Source organism: Sceloporus occidentalis, unplaced genomic scaffold (genome assembly GCF_023333645.1).
Source record: "Sceloporus occidentalis isolate IW3139 unplaced genomic scaffold, rSceOcc1.0.p SCAF_6, whole genome shotgun sequence".
In the NCBI taxonomy this organism is placed as follows: domain Eukaryota; kingdom Metazoa; phylum Chordata; class Lepidosauria; order Squamata; family Phrynosomatidae; genus Sceloporus; species Sceloporus occidentalis.
This window is the reverse complement of record NW_028316986.1, coordinates 117621834-117649825: the sequence shown is the minus strand read 5'-3', so window position 1 is coordinate 117649825 and position 27992 is coordinate 117621834. Positions and strand designations below refer to the sequence as shown.

At 39.2% G+C, this 27992-nt stretch overlaps 1 protein-coding gene across 4 annotated transcripts; it reads left to right on the top strand.

Annotated features, from left to right (window-relative positions):
• Positions 1-39: 39 nt before the first annotated feature.
• CASP8AP2 (caspase 8 associated protein 2) lies at positions 40-27992 on the top strand. 4 transcript variants are annotated; one of them, XM_089530727.1, is made up of 10 exons: positions 40-130; positions 8993-9068; positions 10037-10114; positions 11335-11435; positions 12984-13058; positions 14484-14599; positions 16359-18586; positions 20625-23856; positions 25215-25314; positions 26355-27992. In XM_089530727.1, the coding sequence occupies exons 2-10, from the start codon at positions 9020-9022 to the stop codon at positions 26409-26411; spliced, it is 6036 nt and encodes a 2011-aa protein (XP_089386853.1). In that variant the 5' UTR covers positions 40-130; positions 8993-9019; the 3' UTR covers positions 26412-27992. The 4 variants fall into 4 exon arrangements, with proteins under 4 accessions (XP_089386853.1, XP_089386854.1, XP_089386852.1 ...); XM_089530728.1 differs by lacking the exon at positions 40-130 and adding an exon at positions 1101-1120; XM_089530726.1 differs by lacking the exon at positions 40-130 and adding an exon at positions 4597-4632.

Sequence of the window (27992 nt, the reverse complement as noted above, 5' to 3'; positions counted from 1 at the left end):
ACTACACTTCCTATCATGCATTGCGGCACCGTTGGCTATTCGCCGTGCACGCACAAAAGGCCGCGTTGGATGCTGGGATTGGTAGTGCAAAACCGGATTGGACGCCCAGGGATATTTATACTAAACCAGGGTGACTATCAGGCTTCCTGCTTTTGGGAGGACGCGTCCTACATTCCGAGCTTCCGTCCGGGAGGGATTTTTCAGAATGTCCGCCATCCTGAAATAATAATAATAATAATAACAATAATTTATTATAATGTTTATAAATTGTATTATTTATTATAAATGTTATTATTTATTATGCCCTCCATTCTGAAATAATAATAATAATAATAATAATTTATTATAATATTAATAAATTGCATTATTTTATTATAATTGTTATTAATTATTATATTTATAGTTCTTAAAATCGTGCAGGGCTGGTTTTGTTGGGGGATGGGGGTTGCTTACATTATTTTGAAGCTTCTATGTTTTAAATTTTGCATGTTGTAAATATTATAATAAATAAAAATTATTATAATATTATAATAAATAATATTATAATAAATATAATGATATGTTGTTGTTGTTGTTGTTGTTGTTGTTAGCATGTCCAAGGAGCATGCCTTTACATTTATATGTCTCTTTTTAGCTTTTATTTAGCTTTTTTATTTATTATTATTATTATTATTATTATTATTATTATGCCCCTGGCTTCTTCATCAGGCAAACATGTAAGACAATGAGGCCTCCTTTCTTTTCTGTCATTGTAACAGTATCCCTCTGCTCACCTTACTTTTGTTACTGGCATGGTCTGAAGTTGCGCTAGGGCTTGTCTTGTCCCAAAAACTCCCATTTGCTGTGCCAAAAAGAACCCCTTGCAAAGCCTTTTTTGCCTTATTCACAATGGAAAACTAGGCCTGCAAGACTGATGTGCAAGAAGTTAAGTCCTACTGAACCCAGTGGGCCTTTCTCCTGAGAAGACATGCCTGGGTTTGGACTATTAAAAGCCTGTCTTGCAGTTTAATTTGAGATCTGCATGTGTTTCTGTGAGAATGAGGACAGAAAGGAGATGTGGAAGTTGGGTGGAAGTGTGTTAAATACCCTTCGTCCCACAGCATTCAGAGACATGACCTGTGTGAGTCTATACCTTCTTTCCCTCAAGAACAAGAATTATATATACTTCTAAAGAATTGTCTCGAATGGGATTGCACTCTTACAGACTCTGCACTGCAGAATTAATGCAGTTTGGCACCGCTTTAACTTCCATGGCTCAATGTAATGGGATTCTGGGATGTTTAGTTTTCTGAGATATTTAGCCTTCTCTGTCAAAGAGCTCTGGTGCCACAACACACTACAAATCCCAGGATTCCACAGGATGGAGCCATGACAAAATGGTGTCAAACTTCATTAATTCTGCAGTGTGGCAGAAGGGGTCATATTTGGGATACGCATTGTAGGGTTGCCATAATTGTCCACTAAAACCCGGGACAAAATGTAGGACAAAATCTAGACCAAACTGTAGGACAACTGCAGGACAAAATGTAGGTCATTTAAGAAAAATGGCCTACATTTTGGGCCAAGTTTTGTGCTGCAGTTGTCCTACAGTTTGGTCTAGAATTTGTCCTACATTTTGTCCCGAGTTTTAGTGGACATTTATGGCAACCCTACCATGGGGATGGCGGGATCACAGATTTCAGACTCTTAAACTTTTCTTATGGGAGGGACAATGTTGAGGGGGATGATTCAAGCTACTGATTTATCTTTGCTCCGCCCAATTTATGAACCATCAAAGACCTGGAGCAATTGCCAAAGAAGGTCAAGGAGAAAAGCGCCAAAATTGGATCAATGCTGAAGATAGCAAAAACAAAAAATAATGACCACAGAAAAGCTACAAGAATTCAGCCTAGATAATGAGGAAATAGTCCCCATACCTTGCTTCAGATATTGATCAGAATGGAGACTGCAATCAAGAAATCTGAAGAAGACTAGGGACTTTATCACATGAGAGGCAAAGTACCCAAATCCCATGGATAAACAGGGGCTAAATCCCAGGAAATCCCACAAGAATAGGATTGCTTTTAGACTACGTTGCTCTAATTAAGGATTAACTCTACATTAACCAGGACAACAAGTGGCAAAACCGTGCTGCTTTTTAACTTTGGGAAAATCCTGAAGTTAAAAGGCAGAACAATTTTGCCACCTTTTGCATGGGCTAATGTTGCATTAATGCTTAATTAGAATGACATCACCTGAAAACAATCCTGGGATTTGGAGCTTCCTTCTCATGTGATAAACTTATAGAGTTGGGAAGGGCAGCTAGGAAAGACCTGGGCAAGATCATAAAACGCAAATATATAATTCTGAACAAAAGTTAGGATAGGCAAAGCCATTGTCTTCCCCATCACCATGTAGGGATGTCAGAGCTGAACATTAACACACACACACACACACACACACATATATATATATATAAATATATATTGTATATACTCGTGTATAAGTCTATAAATTTTAGTTAAAAAATCGACCCAAAAACCTTGGTTGACTTATCCAATTTAATAGGTTCTTTGGCATTGTTTTCCTTTGCTTCATCATTTAGTTCCTTTGTTTTAGGCCCCTAAGTATTACCCTTGACTTATCCATGGGTCGTCTGAAAATTCATAAGTTTGGCCCCCAAACCTGCCCTCGACTTATACATGAGGTTGACTTATAGTTGAGTATATATGGTATATATAGGGGAAAAATAAATTCATTTGAGATGTGGTGCTAGAGAAGAGTACTGAGAATACAATGGACAGCCAGGAAGACAAACAAATGGGTCCTAGATCAGATCAAGCCTGAACTCTCTTTGGAAGCTAAGATGACTAAATTGAAGCTGTCATACTTTGGCCACATCATGAGGAAAAATTAATAATTATGTCTAACGTTCATTTCACAAATATAGATAAAGTGTCGTAGTGTTTAAACCCCTTAGCACAGATTTTAAAATGACGTTAAATTCAGAGAGCCATTCTGAGAAGTACCTCAAAAAGAACGGAGACATTTTGATTCACAGAGGGAATATCTTTTTGTATTGCTAATGGAATCAAAAATTTATCTCCTGGACTAAAGCAACACACAACCTATTGACAAAATGCAGGCCTGTGACTAACATCATCATGTTTTTATTTTTAGTATGATTTTAACACCTTTGCCTGATGAAGAAGACAGTGGAGCTTTGAAAGCTTGCATTGTGTGTTTTGTGCATTTTGCTTGGTTTGGTAAAAGCATCACTGTTTTGTGGTTCTGGGTGTTGTTGAACCCAGGGGTTGGAGGCACACAACACACCATTCATTCCCCAGTATTATTTTATTATGGAGATTAAAAGTGAAGATTTGCACTCTTGGTTTCCATGGGTGTTTGATGGGTTTTGGTTGTTACTGTATATTAAAGAGAAATCAGCCAACAAAGGGGGGGGGGACCAACGCACATTATCAGTATATGATATTCTAAGGACTCTTGAGCTATGACAGAACAAGTTAAGTCTATATGAGCCATGGAAGCCTACTGGGTGACATTGGGAAGTCACACTCTCTCAACCTCAGAGGATGGCAATGGCAAAACCTCCTCTGAGGAAATATTTCCAAGGAAACCCGATGACAGGTTTGACTCAGTCACCATAAGTCAGACGTTACTTAAAGGCACACAACAACAATAACACTAGAGTTTCTAGACTATAATGTTCAAGATTCACACTTTAAGAGTACAAGAATATGATTATTCACAAATGTTATCCACTCAGAAACGTTGTGCTGGATTTAGGATTCCCTGACTTTTAAAATAATGTTTTTTTGTGCAATTTTCTGAACATGTTAGTGATTACTCTGTGTGTGTGTCTGTCTTTGTGGTTTTTTTTAAAATTTTACTGTGACTAAAAAGGGTTTTGGTTTTAAATAAACATACTTAGGCTTGTTACAGACTGCCAAAATAAAGCTGCTTCAGGTCTCTTTGGAGGTATGCTGTTTACATGATGCATGCATCCAAAGAATCCGGAAGCTGCACCAAAGCTGCACTCCAGTGCTTAGGAATGGAGTGTGGCTTTGGCGCGACCTCCGGACTCTTAGGACCCATGCATCATTTAAATAACATACTTCCAAAGAGACCCGAAGCAGCTTTATTTTGGCAGTCTGTAACAGGCCATAGTACCTGTCTGCAAATATTATAAGACATAAAAATAAACAAAACAAAAAAGGGTGAACAAAGAAAATATATTGTGAACACCGTGCCACCTGCTTTGCGTTAGTTGTAGCTCTTGGTGGGCAGTTGCTCTTAATTAAAAATATTTCAGAGCCAAACAGATAGTCCTTTTACTCTTATCACCATTACTCTGGACACAGGAGCAGCTGAATCTTTACTAAAGCTAGACTAATGGATCTGATATGGCCTTTAATTGTTGTTCTTGTGTGCCTTCAAGTCGTTTCTGTGTTATGGCAACCCTAAGGTGAACCTACAATGGGGTTTTCTTGTCAAATTTCTTCAGAAAGGGTTTGCCACTGCCACCCTTTCCTTGTTGTCTGTACAATGCCTGGGTGCGCCAATGGTTTGAATGCTGGATCAGGACACTGGAGACCAGAGTTTGAATCCCTACTCTGCTCTGAAACCCACTGGGTAAATTCACACTCTCTCAGCCTCAGAGGATGGCAATAGCACACCCCCTCTGAAGAAATTTGACATGACTGCCTTGAATCCCTCCCTATATTGGGAGAAAGTTGGGATATAAGAAAATAAATTAATAATAATAATAATGATGATGATGATGATTGTGTTACTGTATGAAAGCCAGAGCGGTGTACTGGTTTGTGTGTTAAGAGTATGACACTGGAGAACAGGATTCAAATCCCCACTTGTACTGGGTGGCTTTGGTCAAGTCACACTCTCTCAGCCTCAGAGAGGATGTTAGTGCAAAAAACCCTCTCTCTGAAGTAACTCGCTAAGAAAACTCCTAAGTGGGAAACCACCACCTGAAGTCACACAACAGCAGCAGCTGCTGCTATCTATAATGAAGGAAAAGAGCTAGGAATGGCAGGAATGGAGGAGGAGTCTCCTTCCTTGGAGGTCTTTAAACAGAGGCTGGATGGCCATCTATCAACGGGGGTGGTTTGACTGAGTGTTCCTGCATGGCAGAGCAGGGCTGGACTGGATCAGGGCCCTTGGGGTCTCTTCCAGCTCTGACGACGACAGAGCCTCAGACCCAGTGCGCACGCGCGCCAGAGAGAGAGAGAGAGAGAGAGAGAGAGAGAGAGAGAGAGAGAGAGAGAGCAAGAGAGAGGGGGCGGAGCTACTGCGCGCGCGCAGGCCTTGTTGTTGTTTCCTTTTGGCGCCAAACGCTTTCAGGGGCGGAGGGGGGAGCGGGTGACGTCAGGACGGGTGCGTGCCCGAGCGTCTCTCGTGATTGGTTGGATTGTGCCTGGCTCCACCCCCTCTGCGTTTGGCCTGTTCCCTGGAGTGGAAGGGTCCTCCTAAGAACTAGGGGAAGAGGAGGAGGAGGTTGGATCCTGGACGGTGGGTCTTTGGGTTTTGCGGGGCTTTGGGATATTCATTATTATTAGCATTGTTATTATTATTATTTTGTGTTTTTAATGTATTTTTAATGCTGTTTTGATGTTGTAAGCCGCCTCGATCCGATTGGAGAGGCGGGATATACGTAATTTTGATGATGATGATGAGGAGGAGGAGGAGGAGGGCCCCTGGCAAGGTTTCTTCGGAGGGCTTTTGCCGTGGCCCTCCTCTGAGGCTGAGAGAGTGTGACTGGCTCCAGGTCACCCAGTGGGCCGCCTTGCGTTTTGCTTCGCTTCGCTTTATGTCCTCCATTCCAGCCTTCTTCTGTCCAGGAGGGATTCCAAAGTGCCCTCCATTTTGGGCATGACTAAGAAACACGGGTTTGTATTTGTATTAAGTAAGGGCTTTAAGCTTGTTATTTTGTAATGGCCCTGTGTTTTGGGGCGCCTTGTCCTCTGAGGACGCATCGGAGGACAAGGCACCCCCCAAAACAGAGGACATTCAAGAAAAGAAATGGAGGACATGACCATGAAATACAAGCTAGAAGCGTTCATAGGGATGTAAACCCATGCTTGTTGTTCATGCTCAAAATGGAGGCTGTTTTGGAAGTCCTCCTGGACAGAAGGCTGAAATGGAGGACATGTCCTGGAAAAGGAGGACCTCTGGTCACCCTGGACCTGAGACGGTGAGCTCTTCAATGCACCACACACACAACTCTCCCATACAGACTTCTTCTGAAACACAGCCGCTTGGATGAGTGTATTGCACTGGGGCTCATTTCAGCCTTGAAGAGAGACTGGAGCACATTTAAAGCATCCCACACATAAAGCAAAAATGGCTAGCAGTTGCACAAATGGTTGTCACACGCAATTGCAAAAATAAAGTGATATCGGAAACGCATTGTCGCTGAAATCCCGAAAGGAAAAAGATGAGTGTTAATGCTTTGTTGTGACCACTTTAAGGGCGGGTTTTGTGCGACGTCGTGTGAAATCGTTTCGTGTAATGGTATATTCAAGGAATAAACTTCCAATCTCCTTCGTGTGATAAACTCCAGAGACTGCTTAGGCAGTATGAAGTGTTATATAAATGAAGCTGCTATTGCTATTGCTACATAGCCCTCTCAAAAAGTGACCCTCTCAAAAAGTGATGAAGCCATGGAAGTTGTGGGCTGCCAAACATAAGATGTTGTCGTGTGCCGTGGAGTCGTTGAAGCCCTCAGAGTGTTTTCTTAACAAGATTTGTTCCCTTTTTTGGGTTGACGTTGCCTTCCTCTGAGGCTGAGAGCGTGTGACTTGCCCAGGGTCACTCTGTGGGTTTAAAAGTATATCATATGTCTTTCAGTCATTTCTGACTTAAGGTGATCCGGAGGCAAACCTATCACAGGGTTTCCTTGGCAGGATTTTTGCAGGTTTGCCATTGCTATCCTCTGAGGCTGAGAAAGTGTAACTTGCCCAGCGTTGCCCAGTGGGTTTAAAGTGTGTTGTTGTGTGCCTTGAGGTCGTTTCCGACATGGTGATCCTATTACGGGGTTTCGTTGGCAAGTTTCTTCAGGTTTTTTCCCCATTGGGTCTTCCTCTGAGGCTGAGAGGGTGTGACTTGCCCAAGATCACCCAGTGGGTTTTCATGTCTGACAGGATTCGAATCCTGGTCTTAGAGTCCTAGTCTGACTCTCAATAAAGTTAGCGCCACTTAAGTCTGTCCCTGGGGCTGGAGCCTCTGAGGGTGGTCCATATTATCTGGAGGTCACTTAGCCCTGATGAAAGAGATATATGGAGGGTGGGCTATTTAGTTCTGTAGACTTATGGTGTGTGTCTTCCATAAATAGTGTCCACTTCATTTAGACTCCTAGTAGGGGAGGGCCAGCATAAATATAAGAAGCAGCAGCAAACGTGTATTGAAAGCCAGCTGGCTCTAGTGATTTGAGTTTGGGCTATGACTCTGGAGACCAGGATTTGAATCTTGGCTCAGCTATAGAAACCCAATAGGTGACCCCGGGCACATCTCCTTCTCTCAGCCTCAGAGGATGATGGCAATGGCAAAACGCCCTCTGAAGAAACTTGCCAAGAAAACCCCAGGATAGGGTTGCCTTAGGGTCTCCATAACTCAAAAACAATGACACTCTCTGATCCACTTTTGCTTTTGGCCTCTTTTTTCACCATCTATTTTGGAGTGTTAGGGAGAGCTACTATTTTAAGGAGGATTCACTGATACCATTCCTTGCTTGCAGTATGGCCAGGCTTATCTATCCTGTCTCCTCGTATCCAATTTGGAGTTTATTTTTTGCAGCCCAGTCCAAGAACAAGGCTGCTGCCACACTGAAGAATTAACACCCACTTTAGCTGTCACGGCTCCATCCCATGGAATCCTGGGAATTGTAATTTGTTGTGGCACCATAGCTCTCTGACAGAGAAGGCTAAATGTCTCACAAAATGACAAATCCTATAATTCCATTGCACTGAACCATGGCAGTCAAAGCCATGTCAAACTGGATTAATTCTGCAGTGCAGATGCAGCTTCAGTGTAGCAAAGTAAGTCCACACGCAGAGTAAGTCCCTCGTAGAAGGGAAACCTATGTGTGTGGATGTCCCTAGTAGGACATCAGCCAACATTTTGTGTACACTGCCTAGAGAATGCTTTTAATAGATGGCTTGTAAATGTGGATAGCAATAAACAACAGACATAAGTGATAGCATAGGCTTGGGCCCTTTCCTCTTTTATTAATCAGATTTATACCCTGTTTTTCTTCGATTGACTCAAGGTGTTGTGCATTCTTCTTCTTCTTCTCCACCTTATCCTCACAATAATCTTGTAGGGTAGATCACATTGAGAGGGAATGACTGGTACGTAATTTATCCTGTCATTCTTCTCTCTTCCTGTGTAGCACTCAATCCTCACTTTCTTCCCTTGTGGTAGAATTCAAAGATACAGCTGTGTTTGTCTGTAAAATCAGTATGTAGAGAGATCTTGTAGCATCTTTGAGACTAAGTGAAAAAAAGAAGCTAGCAACAGGAGCTTTCCTAGACTTTAGTCGACTTCCTCAGATACATTTGGAGGAAGTAGCACCAAATGCATCTGAGGAAGTAGACTTAAGTCTATGAAACCTCATGCTGCCAACGTCTTTCTTTCAGTTAGTCTCAAAGGTGCTACAAGATCTCTCTACTGTCTTCCCTTGTCTTTTAGTTCATCCCATATTAGCTCAGATTTCTCTCCTTCAGGGAATGCTGAAGACAGTTTATGGCTGTATTCTAGGCAACACTTTTTTGTATGTGGGACAGTTATATAACGTCCATATTCTGGCAATGTGTTAAAATTGTTTTAAGCCATATGTATCTATGTTTAAAAAAAACTATAAGCCAAAACAGAATGATAACATCTAAGCACTGGAGTTTTTTATGAATTACATTCCATAGTAATAACTTATCTGTTATGGCTTTGGTTAACATACATATCTTTTTCTCTGTCAATATAGATGGGGAATACCTAGGAGGATTGTATAATGGCAACAGATGATGATGGAATAAAAATTTCTCATCATCTGCATAGTGGTAAGTTTCTTTTTTATGATTGTCTTTGCTTTATTTGATGAGTATGGAAAAGTTCTGTATTGTAGATCTATCAAAAATTTTCAATAAATGTCAATTAATGTGTTTGTAAAGTATGTTGTTGTAACAGCAGCAGTTCCTGCTGATTGAACTGTACCATTACTTTACTGTTGGATCTCATCCTGTTGGATGAGACAAATTATCTAGATTAATTTCAATATGGTTCTAGTTGCCTTGGTGAATGCCCTCTATAAGAAACTGGATAGGGGGAATGGTTCTGTTGGACCTCGCAGTGGCTTTTGATACCATCAGCCATGGTATCCTTCTAGGCTACTTCTCTGGGATGCAACTTGAGGGCACTAGTATTGGATGCTACTTTAATTTAATATGCAGGGAAGTGATGGTTTAAACCTGTGGTCCCCAAACTGTGCTCTTTAAGAGATTTGGGACTTCAGCTCCCTGAAGTCTCAGCCATGTTGGCCAATAGTTTGCGATTCTGGGATCTGAAGTCCAAAATCCCTTAAAGAGCATAGTTTGGTGACAACTGGTTTAGACACAGAGGTAAACCTGACATTGCAGTGAATTCTGTCCATGCATAGGATATATGCAGACATTTCAGTGTGAGCAAGTAGTCTTTAAGAACAGTAAGTAATAATGTAAATGGACTTGACCACCCCCTGAAAGTGGGTGTAGACAAATCAGGGGAGTGGATGCTTTTTTATGGATTAATTTATATATAACGTACTTCCCAGGGTCAATTCACCATCTCAACTTCAAATTCTTCCCATTGGATGCAACTCCCCTTCTCTAGCTCCAGCAACTTTTTCATTATGGGCTCAGAAAAAAAATTGCCCAAGGGTCACTGTCAATATTATTTGTAGAGTGACTGGTTTCATCTCTTGTATCTCACTATTAATGCACATGTAAGCATGAGTGACTTAACATATTCTGCCTTTTACTTTTATTTTTAGTTTCTTCTGGCCAAGGAGATGATGATGAAAGTTCAATCGATATTTATGACGATTTAGATAGCACTCTAGTTGCTTCAGGTATATTCATAATTAATTGGTGAGCTGTGGGATGGGATTTCTTCATTAAAAAAAAAAATGAAATGTGTATTCCATCTTTCTCCAAGTCATTCTTTCTGTTTTTATCTTCACAACAACTTTAAGAAGTTAGGTTAATTGGGAGATAAAGGCTTGGCCAAGTTTGCCAAGTAGGGTTTAGGTTCTTTTTTGGGGGTGGGGATAGATTATACTCCTGCTTTACATAAATTATTTCAATTTTTCACTTATTAACAAATAGGACAGGGTCCATTTGAACCACCTATTTCACACTGCACATTGGATGTAATGATCCATGTTGATGTATCATTCGTTTTCTACATTAAATTACGGCTAGGGTTGTGTCCAAACTGCAGAATTAATCCAGTTTGACACTACTCTAACTGCCATGGCTCAGTGCTATGGAATTCTAGGAACTGAAGTTTGTTGTGGCACCAGAGCTCTCTGACAAAAAAGGCTAAATATCTCACAAACTACAATTCCCAGAATTCCATAGCATTGGATGATGGCAGTTAAAGTGGTATCAAATTGAATTTCTACAATGTGGATGCAGCTTATGGTTCCCATATCTCAGGACTTGGACCAATTTCTGTAGGTTCAGGATGAGAGAAGCAGTCTCAGAAAGAGTGCTGATTGAAAAGAAAATATTTGAATTTTTACTGAATGCTTCTCCCTTACTGCTCCAGGATATTTTTTTCCTCTTCAAACATTATTTGGAAAACACATTTCTTAGACTTGGTGTTTTTTATTTGAATCATGTGCGCCAGGCAATGCTGTCTGATGCTTAATAACATCATCAGGGGTTGTGACATGATAATGTGCCACCACATGAAATTTTTGAGGGCTATCCCAAGGTCTCACGTTTTGGCCCTGAGATCTCGGTGCCTGGGATAATCCTAACATGGCAACCCAAATAGTGGCATCACTGAGAATTCAGAGAACAAAACCTCTAGTTCTGTGTAGTCAATGGAGCCTTTGGCATGTATTTTTTGAACATAAGTGCTCCCCCTCCCTCTGTGGCACAAGACTTTATTGAAACTCAGAAGGCTTTCAGATGCCATCTTATATTGCACAGGATCCTACTGTTCAAAATGGTTGTGATCTAATATCCTACCAGGCCTTTCAGTGCACACGAGGTAGATCTTTGGATCCTTATTTAGTGGAAGAATGTGTGTAATGGAAAACTCTCTCTTCTCTGCCCCCAGACAACCCTGCTACAAAAGTGACCCCAACCAGAAGTAATTTAAATCTGTTTGATGAGATCTTGATTGAAGAAGGAGCAGCAAAGCAAGCTACTTACAATGATGTGTGTATTTCAGATCAATCATATTATTTTGAAACGTTATATTCAATTGAGCAGTACTACTTTGTCAGTTCATATACTTATTTTAACATTTTAGCAAATTACATGTTGTTTTGCTGTGTGCATTGTTTCAATACATTTTAAAGTAATAAACACCAATTTTTAAAATAGCTCAAATTTAAAAAGAAATCTATTCTGACATTTTAGGCTACAATCCACAGGTGTATCCACACTGATTGTATGTATTTTGAGTTTTCTATTATAAATTAATTTGGGCATTATCATCTTACTCCTGTGTAAAGTAGGTGATACTATTGTTCTCCACATTAGTTCTCTGGGAATTTCTCATGTCCAGCTTTTTGTTTTATTTTTTTATCTGAAGCATTGATATATATGCAGAATGAGAGTTGGAAAGTTAGATCATTTTGTCAGAAGAACACCACTGGATCAGACCAAAGGCTTCTTAGGTCCAACACCCTTTTCTATCAGTAGTCAACTAGAGGACTGTGGAAAATCCACAAACAATATATTAGGACCGTAGTTATCTCCTGCTTCTGTTCCCTAGCAGGTAGTGTCCAGAGGTATCCTGCATTTTTATATGACATACTATATTTTGGATACTTGAATTTTTTTACCAATTTTTTCCTTTAACTGAAAGATATGCAGCTATATAATTTTAGGGGTGGCTGTGTTCACCATACAACACATTTCACAATCTATATAGTAGCAATCCCTTTTATTGGCCCAACCCAGAAGGCATGGTGATTTTGGTGCTAGCTTCCAAAACAAGGTTTTTTCATCAACAAATGAAAAAACAAACCATGCAGGGGAGGAATAGAAAGGGGAAGCAGTCATTAGGAGCTGATAGTCCCCATATTGTCTTCAAACTGTGTATGAAAAAGAGTGTGTAGACTGTCAGTTTAGGCTGATGGGACTCCACCCCAATTGTTGTTCGCCCCAAAATTTAAATAACCCACAGGAGGAGGAAGAGGCAGCCTTTATCCCTATGGTCATTGCTGTAATGACCTGGTCCTTGGCAACATGTTGTTGCTGGTGCACACCAGGGACGGTGATGACAGAATTCATTTCTTCTTCCGGTAGGTGAGATGGGAGCAGCCTGAGATGCTGCTAGCATTGCCACTGCTAGCTCCCCAACCTTCCTTGATGCAGTGCTAGTTCCATGTGCGTGGAGCTGCCCTTCTATCAGCAGAGCCCAGGCCACTCCTGTCTCGCCTTGCATCCTAGGAGGAAGAGGAAGTGCTGGACTCCATCCTCACAGCAGCAATATGTTGCTAAGGACCAAGTTGTTGCCCTACTCATCTTCACTGCTTCTGTTTTCACTTCTGCTTCTTCCTGTTGGCAAGATTGTTAAAGACCAAGTCATCTCCTCTCCCCTTCCACTTCTTCCACCCAGTAGAGCTGAACCAGATAAAGAAACAGAAAGATGAATTAAAGTAACTCAAGGCGTTCCTGTGAATTCAGTGTCAGGGCACTGCAGCACACAGTTCTGCTTCTGCTTTAATGTAAGTGTGATCATTCTTGTCTCAACAGTTGCTGGCTGAATATGAGAAATCTCAGCAACAACTTCAAGAGTTGATGAAGAAGCTCCAGGAAATACAGGAACAGGTGCTGTAGCATTAACTGGTAATAATATGCATGCTACATCCTGAAAGTGCCATATAATTTTTCATATGTATCTTTCCATATGCTCTACTTAGCTATTTTCAATTAATGTGGCTAGTTAGGGCAACCTAATGTCAATAAGGACTGTTAAAATCCTAAGTAGATTTGATTTATAGTGATTATTGGAAAATAACTTGATGTACATTTGGGCAGTGTTGTGAATAGCTTCTCACTGTTTTCAGTATTACAGTCCAAGCATGTGTGTGTTTGAGCAATGGTAACCTCTGAAAGTTTCTTTTGGACTAACTTAATTTTAAAACCTGGAACCAGACACCCCAATGCACAAATGGCTAGTGACCCTGCCAAAACCACTCCAGAATGCCAAGGGGCTCTTCCAGAACAGTGTGTGATGGTGGTGTGGGAAAAGGTTATAGCCTGGGGAAAATGAAAGAAACGGGTGCTGTGCTTGTGCACAGGGCTCTTTGCTTCCTTTCCATGTAATGCAAAAATGTTACACGCAGTCCAGGGACCCAACTGGCAAACCATCAATTGGTGTAAGAATTCTACATAGTGCTGCCCTACATTTACTCTTGCAAACAAGCTAGTAAAATGTGGGGTAGACAATGCAGCTGTTAGATGGACTTGTAATTGGCTTATTGACTGAATCCAAAGGTTGCTCACCAATGGCTCCTCTTCATCCTAGAATGGAATAGAGGGCATGCTTATCAAATTTGCAGATGACACCAAATTAGGAGAGGTAGCTAATTCTCCAGAGGACAGGATCAGAATTCAGAATGACTAACAGATTAGAGAACTAAGACAAAGTATACTGAGTAAATGTGGTTGCATTTTTGAAATTGCAAGCAGTCATACAGTAGGGGCTTGGTATCTACTAGGTTTTGGATCCAGGAACCCCGTGGATACAAAAATCCGAGGATGTTCAAGTGCCATTAAATGCAGTGGTATCCCATATATAAAATAGCAATATCAAGGTTTGCTTTTTGGAATTTACATACAGTTCAAAATATTTTCAAGCCATGGATGCTTGAAACTGTGGATGTGGATGAATGACTGCATGAGTGTGTGCTGAAAATAGCACAAAACATCTGCCTCTACCCTAAGAATATGAATTCTTATAATGCATATTTACTCAGAAGTAAATCCTCCTGTGTTCAATGGGTGTTTTGCCAGGAAAGTGTCGGTACGATTATACTTTAGGACAATAATCCTAAATTTGTTGATGAGGTTACAAGTTCTATTAAACTTGATTTATGTTTAAGTTTTATGCTATAAATCTTACAGTGGTATTAGGCAAGTTTCAGCCCAATAAAATATTGTTTTAAGTGGTGTTTTCTGTCTTATTTTCAGTCATGATGCAGATCCATGTTTATAATATCTATTTGTTCATGTGTGTTCTTTTAAAATCAGAATTCAACTTTACAAAATGAAAACCAGTCCCTGAAAAAGAATATTTCAGCCCTTATCAAAACAGCAAGAGTAGAAATTAATCGCAAGGATGAAGAAATCAATACACTCCAGCGCAGGTACTTATATTGAAAGCTAATTTAATAATGGCTTTTTTCAAGAGCATTACAGGTCTCCCCTGCTTTTTTACAACATGCTCTTCTCGCCATTCCAAATTATATCCAGAACCTATATAATTGGTGTGTGGTCTGCTATTTCAACCATGCATGTGGGTTCTGATTGCAATTTAGAACGAAAGAGCAGGTTGTTGAGAAGGGTCAAAAGAGCAGAGGTGAGTTCTGGTTCATGTAAGATGGGAACATTAAAGAGCGAAGATGTGGGGCTACCAGCCTACAGTACCACTCTTGCTCCTTTTAGAGCCACTGTTGTCAAGTTACGATTATTAATGGAAGTGTAGTCTCCTGATATAATTTCCCCACCCTCTTTTTTCTTCCTCATGGGTGGCTGCAGTTTCTGCTGTTGCTTCCCTTCACCTCAGCCCAATTCCTGCATCTGTCGGGGTGGGTGGGGGATACCACCCCACCTCTACTCACGTATCTTTGTGTGAGTGTGTGTGTATGTGCACTTCCTCTGCCAGTCTTCTCATCCTCTGCCTCCCCCCTGGCCAATTTGCTGCCTTCACTCTTCCACCTGCAAAGGAGGGCAGCAGCAGTAAGTGAATTGGCCAGGGGGAGGCAGAGAGGCTAATGGTACCAGTGGAGGCACATGCATGCATACAGACACAGGGTGAGCAGCCTTTTTTCTTTGAGTCCCCATTTATTTGACAAGTTAGGGACCAGAGCCCATAATGGTTCTGCATTTTGATACTTTTTGCTGTTTGACAATGCTCTGGTCTCTAACCTGTTGAACAAGTGGGAGAGGCCTGTATTTATTATCCGATTGTTAAAGAACAAAAGAAAAAAATCAAGCATTGAAAGTGAGAAGGGAAGGTGCTTTCTAAACATACATTGATAGAAATCAACAACAAGGAATTTCACGGTACCTTACAGGCTAACTGGTTTTATTTAGGCAATGAAGTGGGCCTGCAGCTCACTTCATCAGCTACTGTTTGTGAAATCCTGTGTCAAATAAAATGTCTAGTTAATCTTTGAAGAGCCATAGTAATACTATAACAGATTAACACAGCAACCTTGAAAATTTGCATACTTTACATGTAGTAAGTTGGTTTTTTTTGTTTAAGTATCAGATACTTGCCTTCTGAAAATTACTTTTTCTAGAATCAAGAGAGTTCACTACATTTCTGAAATTATAAGCACCTCAGTTACTGAAACATTTGATTATGATGTCACATTAAATGCTTTTGATTGCACTCAAATATAATGCCAAACTGCAGCTTCTCTGCCCTCTTTCTGCTAAGATTACCCACGGTTTATGATGTTATCCTAACCTGGACATATTGATTAGTCTTACCTATGTTTTTTTTTAAATAAGCCTATCTAATGAACTAGGTCATGGCAGGCCTTTACATCTTTCAGCATCAAATACTAAAATGAACTCTGTGTCTGCAGTGGGCCCTTGGTATCCACTGGGGTTTGGTTCTAGGACCACCAATCCCAGTGGATACAAAAATCCATGGATTTGGGGGATGTTTTCTTTTTTTAATATTTTCAAGCTGTGGATGGTTTAATGAATGGAAGTAGAATTTGTGGGTTTGGAGGACCAACTGTAATTTATTTAAGTCTTGTAAGATAGAACTCTGATTTTTCTCTTCATTGCTGATCATTTCAGCCAATTAAAAATGTAATAGAATTTGAAGTTTGTTTATATCCCAAATAACTTTTTAAATGTTGTTTACTAAAGCCATCTCTTTATAAACAGGCTGTCAGAAACTCCAGTCTATCAGAATACCTACACTAGAACATACTTCCCAGGGTCAACTCACCATACAAAGTACACTGAAGGATCAAAATCAAAAAATAAATCCAGAGATTTACTTCCAGAGAACAGTCGAAAGATGGACTCTAGAACAAAACAAGCTCTGCCTAAGGAAGTGCCTCATAGTTATCCTCCTAGGGAAGCAGAAAATAAGAAGTGTAATTCAGAAAAAGGAGGAGTTCCTTATATACCTCGATCTGATCCTGAACAGCTTTACAATGATGGTACTCATGCAAGACTGACAAAAGGTGACAGCTCTTTTGACAAAGAGAAGGGAAAAAAAGAAATGAAATACAATGAGCATCATAGCAGGGAAAATGACTATAAATACAAAGCAAAAGCACACCAAAATCTAGGCAGCACAGCAGATGGAATATTGGATACACATGGAAAGTTACAAGCTAACTTAGAAAAAACAGTCAGAAATGGACTGTTGAAAGATAATAAGGACTTAAATATGAAGTACAGCCCATGCACAGAAAAACGAACTGATAAAATTCCATCTGCTAGGGAAAAACAGTTAACTCCTACGGACAGATTACTGCCAAAAACAGGACACTGCAGTGATGATAGAAGTAAAAAGTCACAAAATATAAACCAGAAGGACTTAAACACACAAAGCAAAGAGGAAAGTAATACTGCACAAAAGAGCAGACAATCTGACAGGTATTTAGAACAACAAAAAACTGCTATGTTTTCTATTCCTCCTGAAAGGAATGTAGTTGTCAGAAGTCCTCAAAAATTAAGTAAAAGCTGTGTGGGAGAGAGAAAGACCAAAGACAATGATTGTAGAAGAAACAAGGGAGGAAACAATCATGGCATCCATGAGGGAAGATTTTCAGAGTCATCACCTCCTGTTTCTAATAGAGAGCAAAAACATGGGCACTCAAAGGAAGAGAGAAAAAAATGTGAACACATGCATTTTAAATCAGACAGACATCGAACTGAAGAGAAAAGGAAAAATGAGAGTAACTGTCAAAGGGAGGGCAAAAGTTCTCAAAATGGAACAGGAGATTCAAAGGAAACATCACAAAAGACAGCAGGAGAAGTCATTAAAAGTAAAGATCGTTCAAAAGAGGAGGAAGAGAAATCCCTTCCTTCAGAAAAAATTGACAAGTTAGTTGATGATACGGAGGAGCACAAGTCTACAAAAGTTGGAAGAGTTGATGAGCATTCAAAAAGCAAAGACTTAAAACTAAGCTTTATGCAGAAACTAAATTTAACACTTTCTCCTGCAAAAAAACAGACAGACAAATCAGTAGCAAAATCCACCAATGTCTGTGACAGAGAAAATCCAAGTCAGAAAGTACTGCTAGCACCATCTGAAGAGAAAAGGGAAAATGGGGACCGGCACTCTACCAGCTTTGTCCCAGCTGAACCTATTAATACTCATACCACTAAGCAAGCAAAAGCACCACTGTTACACATCCAAGATAATCCTGTTCAGACCAATATGGAAAGAATAGCATGTGTTTCTGATGTCAAAATGCAGGTAGAAAATGAGGACCTGGCAAAAGCCTTGAGCATGGAGCTATGTAAAAGAACATCCTTCCCACTGGACACAGCAGGGGAGTGTGATCTGGCTCATCATGAGAAGCTTGATGCCAAAACTGAAAGAGAAAAAGCTGATAAAATGTGTGTGGTTCCCAGCCCAGCAAGCCTCATGGATCCAGACAGTTCTTTCAATGACTTGGAAACTATCAGTTCTGTGGATTTTGATTCTTTTAGTGTAATTGATGAGATACACGGATCAGATTCAGACTCCTTGATGGATGAGGGAGAGACCAGTAACAGTATGAATAATAAAATGTTGGTGTGTCCTGAAAAAGAAGCTAAACCTGAGCCTTACACAGATCTTGGCGACAAAGGCAAGATGACGACTGCTGATGTTCTTATGGTCAACCAAGGGACTCATAACTTGAAGCCATGCTTTCCTGAAGATGGAAATAATTTGGAATCTTTGCATAATCAAGAGTTAAACCTGACATCTCAGTCAAGAGACACAAACCCAGTTTCAGCTGATGATGATAACTCTATTCTGAGTATTGATCTCAATCAAATGCGGTGTATTCCAAAAGCAATCAGCCCACTTAACAGTCCAATCAGACCCTTGGCTAAAGCACTCAGAATGGAAAGCCCTTACAACGGACCTGTGAAAAGTTGTAATACAGGTATATTTACTGCAGTGTTTCTACCTCTTCTATAATGTTTATTTAAATAGAACAGCATTGGAAACAGAATCATTTTCAGAAATGGTAATATACCTCAGAATAAAACACCACATCATAAAATACACAGTTGTGGCAGTCATCATATTCCCATGCTTACTTTCCCCATTCTCCCCCCTCTTCTACATCGGTAGTGGGGAAAATGGAGGTTTTCTTTTATTGTTCACTCATCTGCAGCAATTAGATTTTCCTTGGACAAAATGAGAATCACACTAACGATGGGTGGACATTTCAAGTTCCAGTTTGAAAAAGAAGCTTCTACAAATGTTGTATAATAAGATAATATTATTAAAAATATATTATTTTAAGGCTTGAGCTAAGATAATCTGACATACATGTTTCAAGCACCATAATCATTATGTTTAATTAGATAATTTTTATTAATCACTACATAATTTTTAAAAATCACTATCATACTGATCTTAAACGTGTTGAGTTGGAATGAACTACTTTTCAATAGAATTTACTTTCACACAACAGAAGCTTAAAAACAAGATGGACTGCAGCTATGTCGTGCAGTCATGTAGATGTCTACTCAGAAGCAAGCCTTATTGACTCAATGAGATTTAATTCCATTCCTGAATTAAATCTTAATACTTGCAACTAAAGTATTACTTTTCATATTATGCAGATGTAGAATGTGACTGAAAACAACAGACTCATGACACAGCGTCCGATCCACTAGTTTCTAAGACAGTGATCCATAAAACACCATTGCAGGTTACATTGTTATTCCAACACACAACACACTGTGTATACTCATGTATAAGTCTAGAAATTTTAGTTAAAAAACTGACCTAAGAAATCTGGGTCTATTTATCCACGGGTCAATGTAAGTACTGTACTTTAACTCTTATCAAAAAAGAAACCATGACCTGGTGAAAGGTGAGAGCTTAATCTCTTCTCAGAGCACCTAAAAGACGCATCAACCCCTCTACTATCTAATTCATCCAGCCTTTAGGATGAACACAAAGTTATGCGTGTCAAAACTGTTAAAGATTTTTAGCATTGTTTTCCTTTACTTCAGCATTTATATCCTTTGTCACATGCTGCTAAGTTTTACCCTCAACTTATTCATGGATCATATCAAAATCCATAATTTTGGCCCCAAAACGTGCTCTTGACTTATATATGGGGTTGACTTATAGTCAAGTATATAAGGTATTCAGTTATAAGTTGACCTCATGTATAAGTTGAGGGCAGGATTTGGGGCCAAAATTATGGATTTTGATATGACCCATGGATAAGTCGAGGGTAAAAACCTAAGAGTGTGTAACAAAGGATGAAGCAAAGGAAAACCATGCCAAAGAACTTGCACAATTTCAGCACACATAACTGTTTGTGCTCCTCCTGAAGGCTGGATAGATGAGAGAGCAGGAGTGGGGGGGGGGGGGGTCAGTGCTTCCAGGACAGATTACACTTTTGCCTTTCACCAGGGGATGGTTCCTTTTTTAAGAAAGAGTTAAAGTACAGCACCTATTTTGACCTGTGGATAAGTTGACTCAAGTTTTTTGAGGGTCAATGTTTGACTAACATTCCTAGATGTGTACAGTAGGTTACGTTTCTGTGGAGCTATGTGTGCGAAAGCAGTATACATTCTGAATACTGATTTGTTTTCATCCAGTTGTTCTGCAAAGGAGCACAGAGTGACAGAGTTACCTTCTAGTTTTGCCCTAACAGCACTCTCAGACATAAGTTGCACTGAGGGAGTAGGACCAGCTAAAACTGTGTTGTGAACAGCATGGCTGAGCAGGGATTTGATCCTGAATCTTCCTCTGTTCATTGCCACTTAGTTCTTAGAGCTGCCTCTCTACTAAAAGCCAATACAGAGCTGCTGGTAGTTCTGAACAGAAAGTTCTAATCAGTTAAGTGGTGTTCTAAAATGAAATCAAACACTGAGTTGTACCGTCCCTAGCTCTTGCTTGTAAGTGTGCTCCTTTTTGTTGATATGCTTATTTAGCTACTGTCCTCTTGTTCCTAGATTTAATTCCAGAAGGTACTGTTGCCTATCCTGGAAGAAACCAGTCAAGTGAGCTCAACAAGGAAAATGAAAAGCCACTTTGTACAGATCACCAAGAATTAGAAGTATCTCGACTCAACATGACTTCAGATGAATTAGAAGAAGGGGAAATTGTGAGTGATGTTGATGAGCCTAAAACAGAGCAGAACTCTGTGAAGAGTAAAAAGTCAAAAAGAAAACCATCTCCTGATAGATCTAATTTGGCCAAGAGTACCTGCCATCACAAGGCCAAGCTTACCCCTTCAGGCAAAGATGCTGGAAAATTGGTTCCTGGGGAAAAAGGTAAAGAAAAATTTCACAGTGGAACCATCATGTCCTCCAAAGAAGTGAAGAAAACTGTGAGCATTGATTATCTTGAAAGAATAGTTAAAATTACCATCAAGCCTACTACTATACATGAGTTTATGCACATGCTGAGAGCTATAAGAAAACAAATACGGAAAAACTACATGAAGTTTAAGATACAGTTTCCAGTACAGCACTTTCACAGGATTATTGATTCAGCAGTTGTAAATTTTACCTCGCTGGTGAAATACCTTGACTTCTCTAAAATGTCTAAATCAAGTGAGGCCTTAAAGATGAAGCTCTGTGAAGTCATAGAATCTAAACTTAACCAGATCAAAAAGAATAGTATAATAGAGCATTTGTTCAAACAGCAACAATCAGATATGAAGAAAAAGTTGTGGAAGCTTGTTGATGAACAACTTGACTACTTATTTGATAAAATTAAAAAAATTCTTCTAAAGATGTGCAACTTGGTAAATTTTGGAAATGAGAGTAATGAAACTAAGGTTGACAAAAGAATGAAAGAAAAACCCAAATCCCTTGTAAGTCATAAAAATGACAGGCAGAAATCAAAGAAACTAGCCTTAACCACTAGGATTCAAAAACATGATGACTGTGTTCTTCCAAAAACAATAATAGGTAACCAGATGTCAAAGAGAGGTTACCATGACACAAACAGAATGGACACCCACAATACAGCTGCAAAATGTAAACATTCCTATACTAATAATGCAAAACATTCTCAGACTGAAGCTGAACCTTTCAGGCAAAAGTCGATGCAAGATACTACTCAGAAAGATGGAAAATCTGCAAAGGAAGAATCACACATGATTGGAGATCCTCACAAGTCAGATGTGAGCTGTGGGCCTCTCACAGAACAGCAGATGTCTGGCTTGACATTCAACCTAGTGAATGATGCTCAAATGGGTGAAATGTTCAAAAGTTTGCTACAAGGCACAGATCTTTCAGAAAAGAATGTTGACTTCACTGATGAAAATCAATGGGAGTTCAGGACACCGCAAAAACACACAGTAGAAGGCCATATCTGTGAGGATGATCCTGCATATGAGGCAGAACAGTCCGTTCAAAAGGACACCCAGCTAGAGTCAAGGGTACTGGATGCAATTAAATGGCCTGTTGTTTCTCCTGAAAGAGATTCATCATTTTTAGCAAGACTGCAGGTGCCAATTGATCCAGCTGTTCTAGATGAAAGCTGTATGTTTGAAATTCCCAATAGTCCAGCTTTGAAGAAAAGTGAGGCATGCATTTCTGAAAAGCCAAAATCACTTGTTTCTTCTATTCTTCTGGAAGATTTAGCAGTGTCATTGACTATTCCTTCTCCTTTGAAATCAGATGCACATCTTAGTTTCCTAAAACCTGATGTATTGGAGTCAGTTCCAGAGGATGTTCTGAATGCACACTTCAGTGAAGATGCCCATCTTGATGAGGAGGATGCTTCTGAACAGGATATCCATTTGGCTTTGGAATCTGATAATTCAAGCAGTAAATCAAGCTGTTCTTCCACATGGACAGATGTGTCTGCTGCTCCTGGATTTCAGTATTGTCCAAGCCTGCCAATGCAGGCAGTAATAATGGAGAAATCAAATGATCACTTCATTGTCAAGATAAGGCGTGCTGCACCATCTACCTCCCCAATTCTAGATCAAGCAATCCTTGCAGATGGATCCCTGACCTCTCTTACAGAGAGAGGAAACCATGATATTACACCTGAAGAAAAAACAGATACTTTGAATTCCAAAAGTATGCCATTGGAAGGTGTAGTAACCTCTAAGGACAATGTAAATATTACTGACTTGGGGGGTAAAGCTCATATTGGAAAAGAGCAAGTTCCTAATTCAGAGGAATGTGTGATGGAAGTTTCTAAATATCTTGAGAATGAGCAGGAACCCACTCAGTCTAAATTCCAACAAGACCCCCATCCTCACGCTTCTGATGATGCACCTGAATCTATAGAATCCTTTTTTAGCAGTGCAAAACAAAAGCAACCTTGTGACATGCCTGAATTCCCCCAGGAGCAGTACAGCAATACTGGACAAAGTCTAGGCCCTGACTTACCTGGGCTCCATCAGGTGTTGTGTAAAGATGCTTGCTCAGAAGAAGCCTCTGACCTACAAGATCCCCCGAAGAAACTGGAGGAATCTTTTTTATCTTTGAAAGAATCCTCAATTAAAACTAGCCAGGGGAAAGACATCCCTGAAGTTTTTAAACTACCTCAAACACAGATATTGAAATTGTCCCCAAAAAGTGATGTACCATGTGCTAAAGAACAATGTTCTTCATTTAACTCAGAGTCGGTTCCACTTGTAGAAGGCCTGTCCTCTGAGAGTCATTTTGACATATGTATGGAAGTGACAGAAGAGACTCCCGTGGAAAATGAAGTCGATTCATGGGATCTCACAATACAATCTGCTTTAAATACTAGAAAAGAAAGTTTATATAAAGATCAAAGAGAACAAAAGATAAAGACAGAGAATTACTGTGAAGCAGAGCATCCTTTAGAGCATGTTGAAGCAGTTAGGAGTTTGACAGATCAGCCTGACAAGTCTGTAGCTGATGAGGATTTTGAAATGAAAACTGCTCCAAATACTCATGATCAAGAATGCAACATAAGCCTTAAAGAAAGCAAAAAAAGGAAAAACGAGACAGAAGTGACTGCCAGCACTAAAAGACACAGAACAGAAACTAATGATTCAACTTGTAAGAAAAGTGGCAAATGTAGCAAAAAGTCTAAAGATACAAATTTAGAATCCATAAGTGCATCCCATAAAAAGACTACATCGGTTAGTGGCAAAGATGCTTTACTCTCAACATCATCTGTGTCACCATCAAATCTATGTGCTAAAAATATAATTAAGAAGAAAGGAGAAATTGTAATTTCTTGGACAAGGTAAGAATATTAAAAAGTGAGTTGAAAATTTGGGGAGGGTTAGGCAAGATCATAGTCATAGACCTAGTTGTATATTTCCCCAGTAAGAGTGTTAACACTAGTGTATTCCTGAGTAACAGTGCACAGGATTTATGGCCTACCTGTACTGCATAGTTGGTTTCTTCAGGGGCATTACTAGGGATGTGCTGGCAGTACAGACTGCACCAGATGACACCCTAAAAGAGGGGGTGACACCACTTCTCCCTGAACATCTGCCTTTGGATAGAACTGGGCTATGATATTCGCCTGCATCCCATTAAAATGCTGAACAGATGGTGTGAGTAGGGCAAAGTTCATTGGAAAGAGAAAGAAGGGACCCCAGGTTTGTAAAAAAGTAATTTTATTTAAAAAAATAGTTAAAAACATTTTTTAAAAATCTTTTAAAATTTTCTTTAAAAAATCACATCTTACCAAATTTTCACTTTAACCAGATGAAACAATGTGCATGTAAATATATATAGGCTGTGTGTATAGTGGTGTAATTTGTCACAACTGTTGCCATTACATTCAGTGATATACAGGAATTACAATTTCTGAGTAACTTTAGTACAAAAAACATTACTAAGGATTCTCTGTGGTTTGGTATGGTATGAGGTCAGTGCGCATGGGATGATGTCAACCCGAGTGATGCTGTTGGGCTTTGACTTGTATCAGAGCAAAAAAGTTGGGTTTTACTGCTGAAGGTACATTTCTTGAAATGGAACATAGAGACACAGCTGAGAGGAGGGAACTTAGCAGCCCCATTATCACATGGTGACTTGGATTGTGGCCTCTGTATGAGTAATAGTGACATGTAGTGTATGTATTGTGTTGTATATACAGTGCGCCTGTGTCATACGCAGACTTCAGGTCATGCATATGGTGAGCCCTAATATGGTGAATGGGGCACGTGCAATTTTCACTGGAAAATTGTATGAAGTAATTAGGAAATACAAACCTATACTTCTAGGGTGTTTGAATAAAATGAAATAATAGGGTGGCATTTTAATTTGTTTTCTAGAAGAAAAGAGTCTGATCTTAAAGCTCTTCTGTTTTCGTCATTGAGTAGTTTTGATTGAAATATAGATATTGTTTTCAGGTTCCTGGGAAAGCTCAGGTATTGTATTCATGTTCTTGGAAAAGGAAAAGTGGAGAGATGGTTCATATCCTTGGAGATTCATGTTGTTGTCTTTATAAAAAAATTAATTCTTTGGTTTTCAAAACTTCCTTTCAACTCAAGTTTTGAAATGATAATATTTATAAACTGAGAATAACTGATTTTGCCATCAAGTGTCAAAGCAGTTTTCAGATATTGAAATTAGTTTGTATGTTTGTTGCAGAAATGATGACAGGGAGATTCTTTTGGAATGCCAGAAAAAAGGACCTTCAGGAAAAACCTTTGCCTCTGTTGCTGCACGATTAAACAAAAGTCAAACTCAGGTATGTATTTGGGTAAGGAACCTTCTTTATCTCAGACATGTTTGTATATCTCCCTGAGCAATAATCCATATCTGCAATAGTATCATTCCAGACTACTATGTTGTATTGATCCAGAGTTCTTAAGACAAAATATATATGATGAAGGAAAGGTGGATTAAACTACAAACTGGTCTCTGGGTTGATGCAATTAATAAGTAAAAGGGAAGAAAGTTGAAAATCTTCTTTTGTATTAATAGTAATATTAATTATATTCTATATATGGACTTTTATGTGGAATTACTGTATATACATTGTGCCTGGGCTATATGTGGGCTCACTCTATGTGGACCCAAGTAACGCAGACGGCAAGCCCTCACATTTTTAATGGTTCATGCAGCTACAGGAGCACATGACCACAAAATATTACTGGACTTGAGATCCTGCGTTTTTACCCCTTACCGGGGGGGGGGGGGGGGGAAGAACAGATCCCCCGTGTATACAGAGGGTGAACTGTAATCATGTATAAATCAACATTTTAGTCAAAAGTTGAGCCTAAAAAACCTGAGTTGACTTATACATGGGGTCCATGTAAGTACTGTACTTACCTGTTATTTAAAAATGAGCCATCCCCTGGTAAAGGGAAAAAGCATAATCTGTCCTGTAAGCACTGACCCCCTCTACTCTCTCATCCATCCAGCCTTTAGTATGAGCACAAACAGTTATGCCTGCTGTCATTTTGTAAGTTCTTTGGCATTGTTTACCTTTGCTTCATAGTTCAGATCCTTTGTTACATGCCCCTAAGTTTTACCTGTGGGTCATATCAAAATCCATAATTTTTGCCTCAAAACCTGATCTCGAATTATACATGAGGTTGACTTATAGTTAAGTATATACAGTATGTCTGTTTTTATATGGAAGAGAATGGGAAAAATCTGTTTCCACCAACCAAGCTGCACATGCCTAATTCTGTATCCAAGCTACAGTATGAACTAACTCTTTATTCCCAGGAGAATGACTGAATGGTGTTTAATATTCTAAGCATTAAAACCTTCTCTCTACAGGTTGAAGAAAGATTCAAGCAGTTATTGAAGCTATTCAAAATGTCAAACTGCAGTTAGCGCCTATACTGCTGCGGCAAGTGATTAACTGCTTTGAGAAAATATGCACTGCATTTGTGTGAGAAAGAAAGAGTGCCTGTAGTCCAAGTCAGAATAGCTGTCTGTTAATTATCCTTTTACCTTTAGCTGGAGTGCTCCATTTATGTCCAGAAATCCTTCCTTTCCCAATTAGTAACTGGTCCTTGCTGGAAAATGCCAGAATTATAGAAGTAATTAATGTCTGTTAGCATCTCAGCGCTTTGTGGAACACGGGGGACAGGAAGAGCATATGCTTGCACTTCCTGTTCTTTGAAGATCCCCAAATTGGCCACACTAAAATGTTCCTATATTCTCTTAGTAATTTTATTTTGGATGGTAAAGTAAGGTTACATGTAGCAGAAGAACAAGACATTTGTACTTGTTCATCTGCATTCTAGAGTGACAGAAACCTACACGAAAGCGTATGTGATTTAGGAAAGCAGTTAGTTCCTGACATATAGTAAGTCTGAATTTTTTCATTTAAACTTGCAGTTAGTATTTGTTGATGGGACATACTGGAAAAAAGTCTAACCCATAAGATATAGCTCTAATCAATAACCATGAGAAGACATAAAAGGACAGTTAAACACCACACTCCCCTTTCTCTCACTTTCAGAAAGCATGAACACATATTGTGAGATTTGTCCAAATGTCAGTATTCATTGCATGCACTTAAGATCATGCAAGATTGGAATTCATAAGGTTTATTTTGCAAGTATTAAATTAGTATTCATTTTTCTTTGCTTAAGAAAACAAGTTCTACAGTTCTATATGAACATTTGCTTTTCACAGGCTGGCTTGCTTTATTCATTGTGTTTGGTTAACTTAAAATATTATTTCCCTTTATAATCATGGATGTCTAACCAAATATTTTACAAACCATCCAAAATATTTTACAAACCATTAAAATGAAATTACTAAAGGAATATCGGAACATTTTAGTGTAGCCAATTTGGGGAACTTCAAAGAACAGGAATTTACAAATATTTAAAGTGCAATGTGAATATGTAATCCAAAAGGTGCCTTAATTTAAAAAAAAATTCTAAAATGAGATTATAATTAAAGGTTATACAGGTAAAACCGATCTGTACTCCTGTCCTAAAAAGTTGCAGATTTATTTAGGGATTTGGTTTTGTCAGCCATCTCCACAAAACATATGCACGGCAGCCAAAGCTTTGGAAAGGATTTCACCCATTTTAGAAACATTTTTATCTGTTGGCTTCATATAACATAAATCAACAAAAGGCCCTGAAGTTAAAAACAGTACCCAGCCTGTTATTTCAAAAAGGAAAGAACCACATTTCCCACAAGTGAGTTTCTGCTATTCTGGCTTGGATGTGTGTGTGTTTGGGTGCATGTGTGTAATGTTTTAAATGTTATTCTATTGTAAATAATGTACAGAATTCTCTGTTATGTAAAATATTGTGTTTAAATACAGTTTCTTTATCTGAACATTTTTGATTATAGCAAACAAATTTTATTTTGTATAAATTGAATACTTCATATTGTAATAGAAGTCCCAGCCCCTGTAATGAATGCACTTAATGTTCATTAAAAGTTGAC

What these genes read in the sequence shown, in the direction of transcription:
- CASP8AP2 (XM_089530727.1), top strand. Translation starts at nt 9,020, where the DNA reads ATGGCAACAGATGATGATGGAATAAAAATTTCTCATCATCTGCATAGT. An exon ending in AGCAAGCTACTTACAATGAT is followed by an intron (nt 11,436 to 12,983) that starts GTGTGTATTTCA and finishes TTGTCTCAACAG; the next exon opens with TTGCTGGCTGAATATGAGAA. An exon ending in ATTGTAATTTCTTGGACAAG is followed by an intron (nt 23,857 to 25,214) that starts GTAAGAATATTA and finishes TGTTTGTTGCAG; the next exon opens with AAATGATGACAGGGAGATTC.